The 20,677-nt window shown below is 46.6% G+C and overlaps 1 protein-coding gene across 1 annotated transcript; it reads left to right on the top strand.

Moving 5' to 3' along the window:
- Positions 1 to 20,460, top strand: GNL2 (G protein nucleolar 2). Its single transcript, XM_054011978.1, has 16 exons — positions 1 to 192; positions 1,440 to 1,524; positions 2,482 to 2,576; positions 4,231 to 4,370; positions 7,108 to 7,292; positions 7,831 to 7,897; positions 9,918 to 10,076; positions 10,620 to 10,733; positions 12,778 to 12,906; positions 13,282 to 13,386; positions 13,967 to 14,125; positions 14,310 to 14,417; positions 16,028 to 16,464; positions 18,489 to 18,568; positions 19,310 to 19,413; positions 20,279 to 20,460. The coding sequence occupies exons 1-16, from the start codon at positions 129 to 131 to the stop codon at positions 20,426 to 20,428; spliced, it is 2,181 nt and encodes a 726-aa protein (XP_053867953.1). The 5' UTR covers positions 1 to 128; the 3' UTR covers positions 20,429 to 20,460.
- The last annotated feature ends 217 nt before the right edge of the window (positions 20,461 to 20,677 follow it).

Genomic DNA, 20,677 nt, shown 5'->3' with positions numbered 1-20,677 from the left:
CTCGTGGAGCTGCTTCCGGGTTTGCCCCAGCGCGTGGGGCCCCTGCGAGAGACGCGAAACCCCCCGGCCCGAGACCCCGCCGCCCCCTCCTCCTCCCCGGGCCGCGACCCGCCGAGCCCGGCCTCAGCATGGTGAAGCCCCGTTACAAGGGCCGGAGCAGCATCAACCCGTCCCGCGCCAGCACCAACCCCGGTACCGAGACCCCCCCGCCCCCACTCCGTGCTGCGACCCCCCCCCGCCAAACCCTCCCCCTGGGCCCCGACCCTCCGCCCCCCACCCCCACTCCGTGCTGCGACCCCCCCCGCCAAACCCTCCCCCTGGGCCCCGACCCTCCGCCCCCCACCCCCACTCCGTGCTGCGACCCCCCCCCCGCCAAACCCTCCCCCTGGGCCGCGCCCCCCCCCCCGCCACCTTCCCTCACCCCCCCCCGCCAAACCCTCCCCCTGGGCCCCGACCCTCCGCCCCCCACCCCCACTCCGTGCTGCGACCCCCCCCCGCCAAACCCTCCCCCTGGGCCGCGCCCCCCCCCCGCTACCTTCCCTCACCCCCCCCCGCCAAACCCCTCCCCCCGGGCCCCGACCCTCCGCCCCCCACCCCCACTCCGTGCTGCGACCCCCCCCCGCCAAACCCTCCCCCTGGGCCCTGACCCTCCGCTCCCCCCCCCCGTGCTGCGACCCCCCCGCCAAACCCTCCCCCTGGGCCCTGACCTTCCGCTCCCCCCCCCCGTGCTGCGACCCCCCCCGCCAAACCCTCCCCCTGGGCCCTGATCCTCCGCTCCCCCCCCCGTGCTGTGACCCTCCCCCGCCACCTTCCCCATCCCCTCCCCGCCAAACCCTCCCTCTGGGCCCTCTCCCTCCGCCCCCCCCCGTGCTGCGACTCTCCTCGCCACCTTCCCCATCCCCCCCCCCCCCACCAAACCCTCCCCCTGGGCCCTGACCCTCTGCGCCCCCCCGTGCTGCGACACCCCCCACCCCGACAAACCCTCCACCTGGGCCCCGATCCTCCGCCGTGCTGCGACTCTCCCCCGCCACCTTCCCCGTCCCCTCCCCGCCAAACCCTCCCCCCCGGACTCCGCCCCTCCGCCCCCCTGTGCTGTGACCGTCCGCTGCCAAACCCTCCCCCTGGGCCCTGACCCTCTGTCGTCCCCCCCTGGTTTTGCGACCCCCCCCGCCACCTTCCCCGTCCCCCCGCCAAACCCTCCCCTGGGACCCCGATCCTCTGTCCCCTATGCTGGGCCATGACCTTCCCCTGCCACCTTCTCTACCTCCCTCCTCCTCCCCCCTCCCCCCTCCCCCCTCCCCCGCAAAACCCTTCCCCTGGGCCACGACCCTGCCCCCCACCCACTGTGCCTCAACCTTCCCGCACCACGTTCCCTCCCCTATTCTGTCCCCTGCCCCGTCCCTTCTCCCCTCCCCCTTAACTCTGCCTTGTTTCCCTAGATCGGGTGCTGGGCGCCGGGGGGCACAATGTGCGGGACCGGGCGACCATCCGGCGGCTGAACATGTACCGGCAGAAGGAGCGCAGGTGAGGCTGGCAGCTGTCGAGGGCCTGAGCATGGGCTGGAGTGGCCCCTCTACAGTGGGCTGTCTCTTGGCTCCTGGGGCCAGCTGAGCACCTCCCCTGGCTTGTAGCTGTGGGTGACCCAGGGCAATGGGAATCCCAGCAGTCCCATGCACTTGGGTCCAGAATAAAAGCTTTGCGTCGACCTTTGGGTGCAGACCTGTGCTGTGAAGGGCCACCACTCTCCTGCACCAGTGGAGCAGGTTTAAGTCTCCTCCAGGTCTTTTAGGTGGTTCCCAAACCACCAACCTATGCTCAGTGTTAAGGGGGTTGGCAGCACTTGTATAGCTTGCCATGCCAATAAAGACTTATTGATGATTCATATTCTTGTCCTCCACCTGGGTGACCCAGATGTCTCCTAATCCGATTATGAGCCAATGGGCAGTTATTGTTTCCAGTTGTTCACCTATAGCCATAGACTTTACGTGGGAGGAAAGGTCTGTGTGTGCGCTTGTTCTATTGGCACTGGCACATACTGCCAAACATAACGGCTCCATCCAAATGTGCCTCGTTCAATAAAACTGATTGCCTAAAGCCTGAGGTCATATTCCTTCTTCAGTAAAGTGAGTCGGTTTAGGCCTGGTCAGTACTTGGATGGCAGACTGAGATCCTGGTCACACAGGGCCCTGTGGTATGTTTGCAAGAATAACCCTGGCATCTTGGCCAAATTCCAGTGTGGGTGAGGATATGCTGGCTGACCTAAATCCTCCTGTTGTCTTAGCTATACAAGTTATTCTGCCCTTCCAAACAGTACTGTTGCTGGTAAAAGTGCCCTTGTGTATACAGTGTTTGTTTGCTTAGGGCCTTTCATTCAGACAAACCACATGGTTTTTGTATTGTCTTGGAAAGAGTGAACTGTGACCCTTGCTGTGTGTCTCTGCTGCTCATGTACTTACACAAGCTCTCATTTTTCTCTTGTAGAAACAATCGTGGTAAAGTGATTAGGCCTCTGCAGTACCAGTCCACCGTGGCACCAGGCACAGTGGCAAGAGTGGAACCAAATATTAAATGGTTTGGTGAGTGTTTCTATCTCGTGACTCAGCAAGGTTAAAATAATGGTCACTCAGATGTTCTAAGGGGATGATGTGCACAGTATGTCGCTGTTCCCTGGAACACAAGATCTGTTGGCCAAACGTTTCTAATGTGGTTATTGATTTTGGGGGGGCCAACTTGAGATGCCTTAAAGATGCCTAGTTTTCAGAGGGTGGGTTCGCAGCTTTTTCTGAAAACCTGGCCCCTTGAAGGTGTATAAAATTGGGACTCCAAAATCACTGATTGCTTTTCCACATCTTGGCCACTGTTATGGTGTAAAGAGAAATTAGCTTTTCCCATTGATGAGGGAAGCACATTCCTTACCGCTGAAAGAACAGAGGCTCTTGCTTCTCATAGGGAAAGCCTTGAGTGTTGTGCATTGCAACATTGGCCTGCCAAGGTTAAGAACCTGAGTTGTCTATACTGATGGAATGGGATGCAGGAAAGTTCACGTCATGCCACTATCTTGGTTTGGTCCCTTTAATGTTTTATGACTTCTAATGTATATTTATGGAAAAGCTACAGTAAAAGCTAGTAGTAAGTATTTATATACTTAGGGCAGGATTTTTAAAGGTATTTAGGTGCCTGAAGATGCAGATAGCTGCCTGGTGGGATTTCAAAGGTACCTAAATTCCTTTATAAATCTGTGCCTTGGTCCTTGCACTGAACTGTCATGCCAAGAGCAACCCCCGTGGCACTGGATTTGTTTTGATGTCCCATTTTCCCATAGGTTCTCTCCTCTTGTGTGTGTGGCCACTGTGCATACGCTGTAAGTGCAGCATTCCATCTGCCTATTGGGATTCCCTGCTGTCCTGAGGCAACATAACGCAATGATGCCTTTAGAGCCCTGGGAATGCTTGTGTGGTCCTGGCTCCATATATTGCTGAAGGGACACATACACTCAATTGGAATATAGAATATGAAAACATATTTGAAACTCGTGAATACCATCTCCCTTACATTTTAGACTCTGATCGGGGAAGCCCCCTGAAGCAGGGAGTTTTCAATTGAGTCTTATTGTTTAAGAAGATTGCCCAAATAGACACCGTTACAATTAGCATGATGCAAAGTTTGCCCCTTTCGCTCTTCTCCGCACATTAATTTAAAGCCTCCCTAATACTAATACAGAAACACAACTGCACAGCAGCACCCTTTTAAGCAGGAGGGCTGCAACAGCTCTAAATCGATGGTTGAAACCAATCTGTAATGGTGGGCTTGTGACCAGGGCAGGATTGTAAGGGTTGTAGGAATTGCCAGACTGGATCAGACATGAGGTCCATTTAGCCAAGTGTCCTGTCTCCAATAGTGGCCAGCACCTGATGCTGCAGAGGAAGATGTGTGCTGTAGGCATATGAATGATAATCCATCTCTTTGTACCATTCATTTCCCCAATAAACAACTGGGTGTGTTGTTGCTAGGGGATGCTTTTTTAAAAGTCTCTCTAAGTGGTGGGAAGGAAAGAATGGAGTGGGCAAGTCAAGGGTTAAGTTTGATTGTGCCTCTATCCAGTGAAACCATCTGTTTTTCTCCCTGGTATTTTCAGCTCCAGACAGAGCTCTAGCGCATCACTTGGTTTGTGTGTGCCCTATGCCCAATGTGGGGACTTGTGAAGGTGCAATGTTTATTTTTCTATACCAGGAAATACTCGTGTGATCAAGCAGTCATCTCTGCAGAAATTCCAAGAGGAAATGGAGACTGTTATGAAGGATCCATACAAAGTGGTCATGAAGCAAAGCAAGCTGCCGATGTCCCTTCTCCATGATCGAATTAGACCTCATGTGAGTATCGCTCGTTTCCTCACACGAAAGACCTGTTAAGATAGTTCTGGGCAGGAGCCTTAGTTCCTAGGTTTCTTTTCTGGAGTCATTTATGAGTGGTCATGTTATATCTGTTCAGTTTGGTGAAGAGTTGTATGGTGTCCTCTAGGGGCAGACTTAATTCCCTCATTCAATGTCACGGTCTTTTCTCTGGCAGAGGAAGGATGGATGCAGTCTCTTGGGTGCCTGCTAGTGGCACTGTGTCAGCCTGAAGGAATCACTGAGTGATCTGAGGTTTCATAGCAGCTTGCTATCCCGGTCTTATAAGCTAAGCAGTGTATCATCCTGTCAGGACTTGGGTGGGAGAGTACAGGGTGCTGCAGACAGTGTTGGTGCTGACTCCCGATATGTCTACGCTTTGAACTGGGAATGTGACGCTTCCCAGGGATACCCAGGCCTGTGAGGCACCTCACTACCACCTGCTCTTAGCATGAGGGAGCCTTGTCTGTGCTTGCCAGGATCAGCTCCCTGACTCTACCAGCCACAGGCAACACAAGCACTTTCCTCTCAGCCTATGCACAGTTTGCCATCTCTTTGCAGGTTAGCGATAGATACACTCCCCCTCTTGAGTCCTTTGGGCATCCCCCTGGAGTTCCCAGCCCCGGATCTACTGAACACTCACAGAATTCCCAGATCCTCTTTTCCCAAAGGAACAGTATTCCCTAGCTTACCAGTTACACTCTGGATCACTGCTCTGCTTAACACACAGCTCTTAATTTTTTTTATAGAGAAAGCAAAATATAAGTTTATTTAACAGAACAGAGATTCAAAGGACAGCAAGCAGAAATATTGGAAACAAAGGATTAATTATAAAATGAAATAATCACACATGTTCTAGAGCCTAAACTTCACTAACAAGATGTACTCTTGTCTAATAAGATATTGGTTACCACAAGTCCTTATCACAACTCTTTTCAGCCAGGATGGTTGAGACCCTCCTTTCATAAGCTTGTCTCCCCAGATGAAGGATGCCAGGGCATCTTTCTGCACCCCTAGCTATATTAGACCACTCCTTTGTTCTTCACCTGTAAACAGGGTCCTTGGATGGGAACAAGTCCTTAGCCACCTACTTTAGGATAATCTGTGTCTTAATTGGTTTTGGTCTCTAAAGGCTTGGATTTTATTGAGGTTGTACAGAGTTAATTGTTTAACTTGCCATGGACCTGTAAGTAACACATCCCGGGTGAGCACTCCCTCCTTGCATTGTGGCTCCAAAATCTTATTCCTTTAACAAATCTGTTTATCAGAGCTGTCTGTGCTGTGACATTTCTACTATTCACGAAACAGCGAAATAGCCTGATATTTGGTAGGACACATTTCCCATGCCTTGCAGAGTAGTTACTAGCAACATTCCCATTAGTAGAAGACTTTTAACCAGACACACAACTCAAACAAGTTCAAAGAACTTTCCACTTAGTACAAAATAGAAATGAAGGCATAGTTATTGCCTCATGTTCAGTCAGCTATAGAGAGTAAATCAATACCCCGTATTCTGTTTTTCAGTACCTCTAAAATGATCCTATTTAAATGTAGCTCTGGAATCCTGCTTATGAGCAGGCAAAGGTGGTTGTAACGTTTGGCTTCTTGGTCTGGTGATTGGTGAGAGTATGGTTCAGTGTTCTGAGTGAGAAGGCCTCACTCTGGGTTTTCATCAGGCTGCTTGTTTGCCCTTGAATATCCTCTGTGGTTCGTAGTTGATGTACTGTGAACTCAGACTGGAGCTAGCAGTACTTTGAGTGGGTTACTGCACTGGAATATTTCCCAGGGATTGGGAAGATGCATTATTTCATTCATATTAATTTTATACAAGTGTATTTGCTGCGTGTAACCAATAAGAAGGTCTGTATTATCCATTGGGACTTAATCTCTTTTGGCAGTAAATTTGCCTTAAAGCAGTTTGTGTTAAAGTGCCAGGATAGGATGGCTGTGGCAGTTTGTTCCCATGCAATCTCTGGTTCCGGTGCTTGTGATGGCACAAGTGACAGCCTGACAATGAGGTCTTGAGGATACTGGTCTCACTCTGCTTGCCTCCTGTTGCGTGATAGATCCTAACTCAAATTAGAGTAAAAAATTCCTGTGCATGTAACCTTCTTTCAGGCACATCAAGTTTTAGTTAGGATCAAGTTTCTCTTATCTAAGCTATTATTTTGGACTCTTGCTAGATGTTTTCATATGAAGACTTTCCATGTGCAACTAATAACATTTCACTTAATTTAGGTAAAAATTTTATCTGAAACTAAAATGCACAGTAAAAAATAAGTGATTCTTTTTATCCATGAAGTAGATTCATTTCCAAGAAAATGTTGGCATTTGTAGCTGGTCTAAAATAAAAACTACGAATTTGAGCATGATTATTCTTGACAAAATCTGTGAATTTGGCGAGATTTGTGCACTTGTTAGAAAAACAAAGGACTGATCAAAGATAACAGTTTAATTTTCATCATTGTAGTCTCAATTATATTTGACTAAGTTTATAATAAAAGAAATGAAACACAGTTCTTTGGCAAGTGTAACATAATTTTGTTTGCTTTCCTTTTTATTAAACAACTATTCTTGTATTTCTCAAAGGGAGTTAAAAAAAACTTGACTCATCCAGATAGTGCATACAACTCTTCTTGTGACAGCTCTTTGTATGTTTTGAGCCATGGTAAAGTTAAAGCATGTTTTTATTACTTTTTACCAACCTATCTTCCCTCAGAATTCCAAAGTCCACATTCTTGACACAGAAACTTTTGAAACAACTTTTGGCCCCAAATCGCAAAGGAAAAGACCAAATCTTTCTGCGAGTGATGTGCAGTCTCTTCTGGAGAACGCTGAGGCCTCCGCAGGGACCTATGACCAGGGCAAGGACCGAGACCTGGTGATGGAAGATACTGGAGTGAGGTAAAAAGCTGGGCGGAGTTAGTTACAGTCAGTGTTTAAACTCCCTAAGAGCAACGCATGTTTTAGTTTTACCTTGGAAAATGTCCACTGTGCTACTCGTACTGTACACCTTTTGCGGGGCCTAGAGAAAATAAGAGGCTGAGGGGAGCTAGACTCTTTAAGGTGTCCAACGTGGTCAATATTTGACTTGGATTTTTTCTCTTGCCGTCTGTGTGCCTGCATAGTTCACCTAGTGGCTGCTTCCATGTGCATGTACCTTCAAGTGTAATTCATGATGCATGACATCTCTGAATATGTACCAAGGGTGTCTTGAGAGTAACAGGAGCCCAGTAGGTGCACAAATACAGGCACATGAAAAGGTATATCTTGTTGGAACCGCTTTATGGGTATTCCTTCTGCATATTCCTAGGCTGATAAGGACTGTAAAACCCAAGTATTTGTCACTTTGGCCTCATCTCCTGTGTGTGCAGATAGTGTCAGAGAATGCATCCTCCAGGTCTTTCAGCTGCTGACATGTGTTTGATAATCCACTTCTTAGGGATGAAGCACGAGAGGAGATCTACAAGAAAGGACAGTCCAAAAGAATCTGGGGTGAGCTTTACAAAGTAAGTGTAATCATGCAGAGGTTGAGAGAGATTCATACATTTGAATTCCCACGACTTGCTCATGGGAGGTGATTTGAAATTGGTGATCCCTCAGCCAAATGCAGCAGCACACCAGCCTGCACAAACTAGTCACTCCATAGAACAGTGATTGGGATGGCTCTGTGAAGACCCTTTGTTGATGGAGCTGGACTGTAAAAACCAAGTGTGGGTGTAGCAGCATTCCCTTCTTCTTCTTAGCATATGTACAACATGCCTCAGGTGGCACGTGACTAGAATTTATCATCAAACTTGGCCCGCAGGTTGGATCATTAACTTCCCCGGTCCGGGCACTCATGGGGAGCATGACATGAACGTTGATCCATATCCCCCAGCATTCCTATGGTTAAAGCTCACTGGAACCATACAATAGGTGATGGTTTCCCTTATAAGGAAGGTGGCAGGTATTTTGCTTGCCTGCCTGCTCTCTCGTCAGCCTGTTCAAGAGTCTAATTTGAAACTTGACCTCTCTTAACCACGAGGTCTGGTACCACCGTGCAACAGCAATTGGAACATGGGAGAAGAAAGGTGTAAAAGGATAGAGATTCCCACAGTCTTCACTCAGACTGACCTTGAACCCCTACCTTAAGGGGACAGAGATCTCATAAGCATACAACCTAGTGGGTGACTGTCAGGGTTAAGGCACAAACCTTCCCCGGGTCTTCATCTGAATGGTTTATCTGTAGTGATGTCAAGGTTGTTTAGGCTAAAACATCAAATTCCGGTATTTTGGCAGGGTTTCCTCTGGAAGGCTCTGACCTTCAGCTCCCTCTGAGTCACATGGACTGCTAGAGGAATGGGAAAGAGCCAAGGTTAGAGCGGTAACAGGACCAGATGTGCATCCTCTTAGTTACTGCTAGACTAACGTGACGTTGCTCGTCTGCTTCTTGCTCTGAGTTTCTGAATGCAGCTTATAACCTGTACAGCCACCTCTCCACTTAGAGACCTTGTAAAAGTGCTGAGAATGATAAGGCAACCTGAACAGATTTCAATTAAATGGGTGCCAAAAATGCAAGAAATAGATAGGGAACAAATTCACTTGGCCCTGAATCAAGCCATATAATGACTGCTCCCTGTTGCAGGTGGTTAGCTGACTGACTGCACGTTCCTCCTTGTTTCTTGCGTGTTAATATTGATTCAAGAAACATTTTTTCATCATGATCACCTATAAAATGGTGGTAGTGATTTTGGAATTGGTCTGCTAGAAGTGCGTTTGTACTCCATTCAAGGTTTTACTAGTGCCTCTCTACTGTTACTCTCACCTTCTTGTCAACTGTCTGTAATGGGTCACTCTCTTATCACTTCAAAAGTTATTTTTCCTCCCTTGGTATCCTGCTGTTAATTGATTTATCTCATTAGACTGACCTCACACTTGGTAAAGCAACCCCCATCCTTTCATGTATTTATACCTGCTCCTGTATTTTTCGCTTCATGCATCTGATGAAGTGGGTTCTAGCCCATAAAAGCTTATGCCCAAATAAATTTGTTAAGTCTCGAAGGTGCCACAAGGACTCTTTGTTGTTTTTGCTGTGAAACGATTGCTCTTCAACTTGATTGATTGCTGGAAACAGTGCCAGTAAAGGAACACGATCAGGTGGCGTAGGCTCCACATTTAGGTGTAGAGTTTTACAAAATCAAAATGACTCTCTACTAGTTTATGCAGAGTCATTTTAATTCCGTCTATTAAGGTGATTAATTAGAGCCTTTCCCTGGAGTGTTTGCAACCAAACTGTCACAGCATCATCCTTGCACACAGGAAGCCAGTGACCGTCTATATACACAGAGTAACTTCACTGTCCGCCACGGCTTCAGTGGGAAAAGTAAACCCCTTGGATGTTAGTTGGTTTGACTAACCAAAGGGATAGTGCGAGTTGCACACGGAGCAGGGGAAAATATAAGTGTTTTTAGCTTGCCCATTTCCCCTTAAAAGTGCTGCATTCGCTTTCAGCCTGAGGGTCCAAACTCTCTCTCCATGGATTTTCAGGTGATTGATTCGTCTGACGTTATTGTGCAAGTTCTTGATGCTAGAGATCCTGTCGGGACTCGTTCCCCACATGTCGAATCTTACCTCAAAAAGGAGAAACCGTGGAAACATCTCATTTTCGTCCTGAACAAATGTGACCTTGTCCCTACTTGGGCCACCGTAAGTACTGTCCTTCCTGCAGTGCTTTGGGTTTTCTTTGGGGGGTATTGTAGCCCATGCTCTGGTGCAAGTGTCAGTCCTCATGCTACAGGGCACAATGTAACTGTGATCAGTGGGAGCTCCTCTAGGAGTTCCTGCCATCAGAGTAGCAGTTACACTGCAAATGCCTCCAAGTTTTGCTTAGCTGATCAACAGTCACCAGCCACAAACTCTCTACTTCCTCTGGCTGGTTGTAACAGTTCAGCTTTTTCTTGCGAGTATGCTAAGTGTTAGTCCTCTTAAGAACTAGCCTGTTTTATATTCTTCAGCTAATTGGGTTTAGCTAGCAATTAACATTTTTGGAGAATTGTCTTGCATGTATAAAATGGAAGACAAAGCATTTACTGTCGGGTTTGAGAAACAATTCAAAGATCTTTGAATTTGCTGTTTCCTTAGCAAATCAATTGTTTGAAACCCAGCCCTGTGATCAGGCTAAGTCGCTGCATGTGTTTTTCTGGGTCTGTAGCATGAACCTCCTCGCTCAGCAGTGTGCTTTCTCTCTAGAAACGCTGGGTTGCAGTCCTCTCCCAGGATTATCCGACACTTGCTTTCCACGCCAGTCTCACAAATCCCTTTGGCAAAGGAGCCTTCATACAGCTGTTACGGCAGTTCGGAAAGGTACATAACAGGTTTTTAGTTTTTTTTTTTTTCTCTTAGTTGCTGGGCTTCAAGGTGGAAAATGTCTTTCTGCAGCAGCCTAGATGCTGGGCTATCCATATCAGTGGCTGACTCCCCCTGTGAAGAGCCCTTCTTTGGGGAGTGATTGGAACGTGTTCCCTGTTTATTGGGAGTTATTGAGAAATGTGCAACACAACTCAGGCAGGCTCAAAACCTCCAGTCTGACCAGCACAGTCTGACCCAGATCCATACTGGCCAGGGGGTGTCGTCTCTAGGCACCCAGGAAACTTCCATTAATACTACCTAGGAATACATAAGCATGTAGAGGGGAAGAATGTACTTGTGCGGCTCCTTTATGCCCTGCAAATTGGTACTATCCCATGAAGATGATGCCTCTTTGAAGTATTCATCTTCTTGAGAGAGACAAGTCAACAGAATAGTTTCCTTTGTAGAGGATTGCTTTCCTCTCGAGTCCAACATCTGTGTCTTTATCTTGTCGACAGATTCCTATTTATATTTGTTTCTCAACCCAAGTGCTTTTTAACTTAAGACATCGATGAGTAATTTCATAACAGCTGAAAACACAAGTGACTCATTTCTGACTCTTCAAACAAAGGTTATGGAATATTTCCTTCAGCACTTGAAATCAGCTCTTTGAAGGCCTGTTAGCTGTAATAAATTTCTCTTATTAGAGCAGGGGTCTCAAACACGCGATGTGGCCCGCGGAGTTAATTCCTGCAGCCTGCCAAGCTCCCCCCGCCCCCGAGCACACCGCATGCCCGCTCCTCCCAGCACTTCCCGCTGCCAAACAGCTGTTTGGCGGCACTTGGGACTTTCCAGGAGGTAGGGGTGAGGAGCGGGGATGCGGCGTGCTCAGGGGAAGAGGCGGGGCCAGGGCAGGGTTTTGGTTAAGGGGTTGGAATAGGGGCAGGGAGGGTGCGGAGTTGGGGTGGGGGCTTTGGGGAAGGAGTTGGAATGGGGACGGGGAAGGGGTGGGAAGAGGTGGGGCAGGGGCGGAGCCTCATGGAAGGGGTGGAATGGGGGCTTTGCAGGCACAAATCAACACAGCTTCCCATCACAACACACATTTGCCCACCCTCACTCATACTTACCATAAACTTGAGTGGCTAAGTGGCAAGTCCTTTGCTAATAAGCATATATTGGGCTACAATGCAATAAGTCAGTAGAAAAATCACTGTAAGATGCTATACAATTTAAGGGTGTAGAAAAAAGGTACACCTCTACCCCGATATAATGCTGTCCTTGGGAGCCAAAAAATCTTACCGCATTATAGGTGAAATCGCGTTATATTGAACTTGCTTTGATCCGCCGGAGTGCGCAGCCCCCCTCGGAGCCCTGCTTTACCGTGTTATATCAGGTCACGTTATATCGGAGTAGAGGTGTATATATTATATGAGAAACAGTATGTGACCCTGTAATTAAAAGATTACGTGATAACATATCGTCTCAAAGGGGCGGAGAAAAAGTTGTGTGTGCAACCCTGATTTTGGCACGTGCTTAACTGTGCAGTCTTAACATTCTCTTAGTGTCGTTTTTTGTATGGAATGTGGTACGATTTGCAAGCAACACTGAGATAGGTTTGATACCCTGAGAGGAAACCAAATATTGATGCTCTGGTTGATGCAAAATGCTGCCAGCTAAGTGGCCAAAAATGAAATGATGTCAAAATTAGCACTGACTTTTCGCATTACAGTTTTTAAAAAGTTAATACATTGACTTTTAATAGCATATTATATTACTCTTCATTTTTTTCATTTTTGACTATATTTTTGTATCGTATGAAAAGGTTTGTGATGCGGCCCTTGGGCCAATGTACTAGTCCTCATGTGGCCCTTGTGGTGATTTGAGTTTGAGATCCCTGTAGAGGGACCCTGTTCCTTGTGATCAGGTTTGCGTTGGGACTGTATTTGCGCTCCATTTCTCTAAGAGGAGAGGAATTGCTGAGAATTCACATTTTGGAATTTTAATAGCAACCGTGCATTTCTCTACAAGGCATTCATAAATGTGTGTAATTTCTTAACAGTTGCACACAGACAAGAAACAGATCAGCGTGGGCTTCATTGGCTATCCAAACGTTGGCAAGAGCTCAGTGATTAATACGTTACGATCCAAGAAGGTCTGCAACGTGGCCCCCATTGCCGGTGAAACAAAGGTAGGTAGGCCATGAAAGAACCTTGGCCTTTGGGCAGGTAAGAGTTCCTAGACACAGAATATAAATGTAATCCCTGGGGAAAACCATGGGCTTGAATTTATGCAAAAATACATGGACATGATGTCACCACCTGGTCCGGTCCTGCTGTCTGGATGGACACCAGTCTTGTGATGGGATCTAGCCTCTGAATTCCACATAGTGCTCAGCTTCCTGGGGTGTGCAGTGGCTGTCACTGTCCTTAGCTCTGGGTCTCTTAGTCCCTCAGGTTCATAAATTGCAGAGCCCGTTTTAAGGGTAGCTTCATACCTTTAAAATGCAGAATCCAAGGCTGCTTGTGAAGAAGGGTAAAGCAGGAGGACTGTTGGTCTCTTGCAGGTCTGGCAGTACATCACCTTGATGCGGCGGATCTTTCTCATTGACTGCCCAGGTGTAGTTTATCCATCGGAGGATACAGAAACTGACATTGTGCTGAAGGGAGTGGTGAGTATCTGCTGAGAATGCTGGAAAGGCCCGTTTTTCTACAGTTGATGCACTTGGTTTGAAGAGATTTTAATACTGACTTCCCTCACCCCAGGGACAACTTGTGATCTGTACATATGACACACTTCAGAATGGGGATGAGGCTGAGGGCAGTAATCATGCTGTTTGGTCTGACCATAGGATGGGGTAGAGTTCCAGGAGCCGAAGCAGTGTGCACACATATGATATCTTAGTTAACGTACAGAGTAAAGGGAAGTTTTACACATTTAAAGTGAACCAGGGCGTCTTGGGGCAGGCGGGGTGGGGTGAGGAGGGTGATGTTTGACCCTTCATTAAAATCTCTGCATTGCTTGGGACTCTGTAGAATTTCTGCAGTATTAGAGCATAACAAAGTGCTGCCTTTCCCTTTACAATCAAGCTAGAAGAGTTTCCATTGTGGTTGGGAGGAGGAAGTTAGAGAGGAATTGTTGAGGCTGAAATCAGTTGCGGCTGTGCTTGCCCAGAGCATCTGAGCCTTTGAATTTTGTCTGACCCACAGTGATGCTCACAGCTGCTGGCTCTCTTTCCCCCTCGTTTTTAGGTCCAAGTTGAAAAAATAAAGAGCCCTGAAGACCATATCAGTGCAGTGCTCGAAAGAGCGAAGCCAGAGTACATCAGCAAGACATACAAAATTGATACCTGGAAAAATGCAGAGGATTTCCTTGAGAAGCTAGCCTTCCGGACTGGAAAACTGTTAAAGGTGAGCCAGATTAAAACACAGTCTGCAGTTTCACAGCTCTCTGTAACCTTGGGTGAGTGGGGAGTGTTTGAGTAAAGTCCCACATTATACATAGGGAATTCATCTCTCCAAGCTCCTTTGAGGTGAGGTGATGGGTACATTTGCCCTTGTGAGTTCAGACACAAATGGTTACTGTCTATTCCAGGGTGGAGAACCTGACATGCAGACTGTGAGCAAAATGGTCCTCAATGACTGGCAGAGGGGCCGTATACCATTCTTCGTTAAACCACCGAATGCAGAGCCAGGCCCTCAGGTGAGAACACTTACTTCCATTCCTGCAGACGTGGTAACCCATTTCCCTTTTGCACACCATTTCTTAGCAGCTTCACTAGCATAGCTGAGAGTGGCTTTCCCTCAGTGTTTCAGGTAATGCTCATTTGAATTCATTAAACAGAGAGAACACACAGCAGGAATGTAGCAATGTCCTGACTGGTTATTTTAGTTGGTTTGTTATTGGCTAACGTGCAGACATTTCAGCAACTTTCACAATATTAACTGGTGGTTAATTTGGGTGGCAAATAAATTTTCTTTTCCAAAGAGATGATTGGAAAGTTGTTTACAGGATTAGAGTTTGTTTTGCAGTAAGTATAACCATTCAGGACAGTGACCCCTCTCTGTGGTCCACCAAGAGCATCCACCCTTAGGCCCTGGCCATCACCTGTCTTAGCTGGAGACCTGCATCTCTCCCTTCTGACCAGGGTATTTCCAGGCTGTACTGTTCCCTACCTACACTGTCAATTCTCCGCGTTTAAGCAGGCTTGCTCTGCTTTTCTCCTCAGAGGCTATAAACAGCATAATTGCCCATAGTTAAGTTACCACACAGCTCTTTCTAAGCAAGCACACTTATTCTTAAGATGAAAGAGAAAACACACAAACTACAGAGAAAACACACAAAAAACAATAAAAGAACCTACTTGCATGCTAATACGCTTACCAGAGATCACGCCAACTCCAGCAAGGGCTCTGGCAGGTGATCAGTCCTTCAAACCCCACACAGGGGTTTTTCTGGGGTCACACGTTCATAATAGGTGTTAGCTTAGAACAGGCATCCCCATGGGTCTGTGAGACACACCTCTATACAGTTTGAGACTTAGATCTGTGAATAAGTAATTCACAGACAATGGGCTCCTTTTTGGGGTAAAGCCTAACCACAGGGGTTACGTGTGCATACGCCTCCCCTTAGAGGTTTCCTGGGAAACCCACTTAACTTTGAAAGTTCACTTTGTTTCAAATGGTGCTTTGAACTCTTATCTGATATGTAGCACATGAATTACTTATTCGGTAGTTCCTGAATTGCAGTGACTCTTGGATTGTTTCCAGCTTTTGCCACTCAGTAGCAACTGTGGATATTTTTACCACTAATTTGTTTTTTAAGGGATTGCATTATGGCCAGTCCCAGTTGATAGCCCTGTGACCCTTGATGGAGTTTCTGGAATTGTGCACTCTTTCAGGATTACTTGTTTTTTGAGAAATGTAAGTGAATGTGAATTGCTGTGGTACGTAAGGGATAGAGGGTCCATTCTGTAATATGCAGTAACTGAAGGCAAATTATTTGAAGATAGAACAGGAGTACTTGTGGCACCTTAGAGACTAACAAATTTATTAGAGCATAAGCTTTTGTGGACTATAGTCCACTTCTTCGGATGCATACCATATTTGAAGATACTAATTGTTTGAGTCAATTTACTGTCTCAACTTCCCTACCTGAGACTATGGCTGGACAAAAGGTCACATGGCTGATTTGGTACAGATTGTTGGTGGTCAAAGTGCATTTGAATGTAATGGGGTAATGGCTGTTTAAGATCTTGCCTGTAGGTGAAATCCCTGGGGTGCAAGTCTCACCTTCCTTTCTCTTGTTTATAGCCCTCATCTTCTTTAGAAGTAGCTGCAGTGCCAAGCCAAGCTGACAGTGATGAGCAGAGCTCAGAGGCTGTAGCTTCGAACACGGAATTGGTAGAGGAAGGGGAGAACAAAGCGAACGCAGAAATGAAGCAACTCATGTCTCACGTCCGGCAGAACTTTGGGAAGATTAATGTGGCAACTCCTTTCTTGGAAGAAGACCTGGTTCCTGTAGATATGTCAGATATTGACAAGATGGACAGCGATCCTTCTGGAGGAGAGGAGGAGGAAGAGGAAGAGGAAGAAGAACAGCAGCAAAACTTAGCTGAGGATGACTCCAACTCCCATAGAGAAGCTGCCAGGGAGGGCTCCAAGGCAGTTATTAAGGTTTTGGAGGAAAAGATTGCAAAATACAAAAAATTCCTGGACAAAGCCAAAGCCAAGAGATTCTCAGCAATAAGGTATTGGATTCTGTTCAGTTTTGAGAGTAAAGAATTGCACAGGAGAAAAGACCGGGCTGAATTCAGTCCTGTTACTGGGTTCGCTGAGTCACATTTCATTCAACTGCTTCCCTGTGTGTTAGGATTTCTATTCTGGGTCAATATATTCACCTTAATTGAATAATCTTCTCTCAAAACCAAACATTTACTTAGCTGAACTTCAAATGAGGCTTATTTATCATCTTAAAAACATCTAATGCTCTGACCTTTATGGGAAAACAGCTCCTTTTGCTGTCATGAGTGAGTTAGTATTCTATTTTTGCTAGCCTGGGCTGATTTACTTTGCTCTATGCTCACGTCTTCAGCTCTCAGGAGGGAAATGAGCCGGTGGAAAAGCCATAGTTTGCCTCATTTTGGTGTCCTTAGTCAAAGGCCCTTAGAATCACTGAACTATACCACATAGCTAAGCTAGAACCAGTTACACTCAGATCATGCTTGATCTTTGAAGTAGAGAGGCCAGCGGTTGTAGACATGCATGCATCCCTGAGACCTGTCTGGTGGATACTGCTGGCCCAGTTTGGGCATAACTGGGTTTGCATGGATAGTTGGAGATCTCCCACCAACTTTGTGCAGGATAAAGGGGATGGGGACCAGGCAGGGTTGGCAATTTTCCAGAAAAACTGGTTTAGGACGGACAGCTCTGCTCTGGTTTCAACCCAGTTAAAACCGGGAAACTGGTAAAAATAAAATATACTCATGAAAATTATTGAAAAGAATTTAGCAACTTGATGATAGTTTTGCAATGCATATAATATTGAAAACTGAAATAAGTTGTGACATTTTCCTTGAAGAAAATACTGACCCAAATAGCACAGCCATTCTGATGTTTAGTATTATATTACATCTATTAGTGTTACACCCACTGCAGTTTTACTCTTTATTTGTAAATCCTAAATAAATCTCTGAATCTGCTGCTTTATGTAATCACCATTTCAGTGTGTAACTAAAACAAAGTGTAATCCAGTGTGCAGTAACAAAACAGTTTTTAAACCAGAAAATGTCTTGAACTGGGATTAACTCGTTTTTCATGGGGCAGTAGAAACCACCTCTGGTCCATACCACACCCTCCCTGGTATTATGGATGACTTTCACTCTCCTTGCAAGGAGACGGGCCATGGAGACAAGATTATTTGAGCATCTATTTCCTGAATGTGGCTGAAGCTTATGACTTTGCTGGTGTTTTGGCTACTAGGATCTATGGGGGAGTTGACACAGTTCCCAGAGCTGCTAATACTCTTCGTAGTATCGTAGAAATGTAGGACTGGAAGGGACCTCAGTAGGTCATCTAGTCCAGTCCCCTGCGCTGAGGCAGGATTAAGTCTTATCTAGACCATCCTTGACAGGTGTTTGTCTAAACACTGCTCTTAAAAACCTGACAGAGATTCCACAACCTCCCTAGGTAATTTGTTCCTGTGCTTAACTACCCAACAGTAAGGTTTTCCTAAAGTCTAACCTAAATTTCCCTTGCTGCTATTTAAGCCTGTTATTTGTTGTCCTGGCCTCAGTGGTTAAAGAGAAAAATTTATCACCCTCCTCTTTATAACAACATTTTATGTACTTGAAAACTGTTATGCCCTCCTTAGTCTTCTCCAGACTGAAGAAACCTAATATTTTCAATATTTCCTCGTAGGTCATATTTTCTAGACCTTTAATCATTTTTGTTGCTCTCTCATGCTGCCGTCTTCTCGATTTTCATGCATGCAGAGGAGTTTGGATAAGATAGACTGTCTGGCAATAATGGACTTTCTAGGTCTTAGCCAGAGGGCAGAGGAGAGCCCCCAGCAAAGCCATATGACCGTGTGCACGTTTCGGGTATCTTGCAGACTTATATGAATTGTTAAGAAGACTCTGGTTTTAGAAGTGGCTTTTTGCTGAGCACCATGGGCACTGTTTGTTTAGATGTACCTATAGAAAAGGTGGTATCATGGTGCTATTTAGGGCTAGCACGATCCCATGAGAATGTCTCTCTGCTTTATCTGTTGTAGAATCCCCAGAGGGCTCAGTGAAAAGGTATTCACAACATCGGAGCAGAAGTCTGAAGAAACCAAAGAACCAGAGGCCAGAGGTAACATGAAATGGTCTAGGTATGCCCCAGGTCATAGCGCAGAAACCCTGAGAAATGGGGCCATTTACTGCTAGTCTCTGGGGCCAGTTTCTTCTTTCCCTAAAACTATTTAAAACTTGCTGATGAGCTAATCCAACTTGAGGGCTCCCTGCAAAGCTGCAGGTTGTTCTTGTTTCAGAGGTCTCACCTGTTTGTCCAGGTTGTGACGTGTTCTGCCCCCTCTGGCTGTGCGAATGAGGGCCAAGGGGTGGTGAAAGAGTCCTGGTATGTTTCAGGCGTGGATGGGGTTGATGGATAGCTCGTGTAGCACTCCCTGTACTTGGCAATAGTCCTGGCCCAGCAGTTTCCCTTCCCAGGGAAACATGGTGAGGCTTGATCTGATGGCTTCCAAGATCCTGTTTCCCTTGCAGGTACCACTGAGAGGGCTTGATTTGGGAGTCAAGGTTTGAAATCAGCAGATGGGGATTTGACTCTGACACAATGGGTGTGCAGTGGAGTTGTCCCATTAGATAGAATCTTGCACAGCGCTTTGAAAATCCGCCCTTAATAGCAGCTTTTATATCAAATGTCAAATAGTTCTCTGACAAAACAGGCCACATGTATTACAAATGTGGTTGGTGCAACTCTGGCATTGTTCCATGTGCTGAAACGCAGGATTGGCATGGAGCCAGCTGCCTCGACCTATGCAAACGGAGATCGGTGCTGGAAGGTGTCTCTGACTGTTTAAAATCCTGCTCTTAGGGTGCACCAAAAAGGGAAAGAAAAGGAAAGCACAAGAGGAGGAGGAGGAGGAGGAGGATGCCCTTCAGGGTAAAAAGCCGTGCAAGAAGCTCACATCCAAAGAAGTAAGTGTTACCACCTATACTCCCAGCTGCAGAGGGCAGGGAATGGACGCTTTGGCTCCTTTCAGATACCTCAGCTTCTTGCATGTCAAAGCTTTGGGGATGGTCTTGGGAGGTGTGGGTGATGCACAGTGCCTCTGCTCGGCACTGGCAGAGCAGTTGATCTACATGGCCTTCCCTCTGGCCAACAGTAACAGTCGTGATGTGCTCACAGGTGACCAGGCCTCCTGGGCGTGGATGAGGAGTCTGCATACATGGGTGAGAGGGAGGGAGTTGAAAGGGAGAATTCTCCTCTGGATGTTCTGTCTGCTTTGTGTGTGAAACACACCGATGACAGAACGGGGGTCGGTGCGCTGGGAGTGGGGGGAAGAATTAGGCCCCAAGGAAGCAAGAGTCAATGGATGCTCCATTGTGTGGTCAGCTCCCACCTTCACAACTAAAACGTCTAGTGCTGTTGATCCCTGGGTGCTGCAGTAAAGTCTGAAAGGATCATCCTGGTGTAATATGTGAATCAACCCCATGAATGCAATTCTAGGCCTCAAACACAGTCACTTCAATATGACATGACTGATATAGCAAATCTCCCTTCAGGGCCTTGCCATGGGAGGCAACCTGCTTCAGTTGATAGGGCATGAAACTGGGAGCCAGGTGATCTGGTCCAGGCTCATTTACCTATCTCTGTCATGCACTTTGAGATCTGTACAAGAAGAAATCTATATGCGAAATCTTATTCGTGCCATTTAAAGCTCACGGTGAAGAATTTATTTCTGATCACTTAATTTCAAAGTGAAGAATGTGATAAAAGCCAAACAAAATAAGCTCTGCCGAATGTGTTGGTTTTACTATGTGTGACTGCATCTCTTTGCAGAGGAGAAGAGCTGAGAGGCAGCAGCACACCAAGAAAGTTGGGGTCCGATACTATGAAACTCACAATGTGAAAAATAAGAACCGGAACAAGAAAAAAAGTGACTCGGAGGGACAGAGATCAAAACACAAGAAATTTAAACATAAGCAATAACTGGGGCTTTTATTAAATTTAACATAAACCAGTGCCTCTCACTAGCAGTTTTTTCTTCATGTACAACTTGCATTTCTAAATTCAAAGCCCAGCCATCTGTCTTGATACAGTGATAGATGAACATAAGAACAGCCATACTGGGTCAGACTAAAGTTCCAGCTAGCCCAGGGTCCTGTCTTCTGACAGTGGCCAATGCCAGGTGCCCCAGAGGGAATGAACAGAGCAGGGAATCATCAAGTGATCCATCCT

The sequence above is a fragment of the Malaclemys terrapin genome, chromosome 22 (genome assembly GCF_027887155.1).
Source record: "Malaclemys terrapin pileata isolate rMalTer1 chromosome 22, rMalTer1.hap1, whole genome shotgun sequence".
NCBI classification, from domain to species: Eukaryota; Metazoa; Chordata; order Testudines; family Emydidae; genus Malaclemys; species Malaclemys terrapin.
Note: the sequence above shows the minus strand (reverse complement) of the source record. Positions and strands in the feature narration are given on the sequence as shown.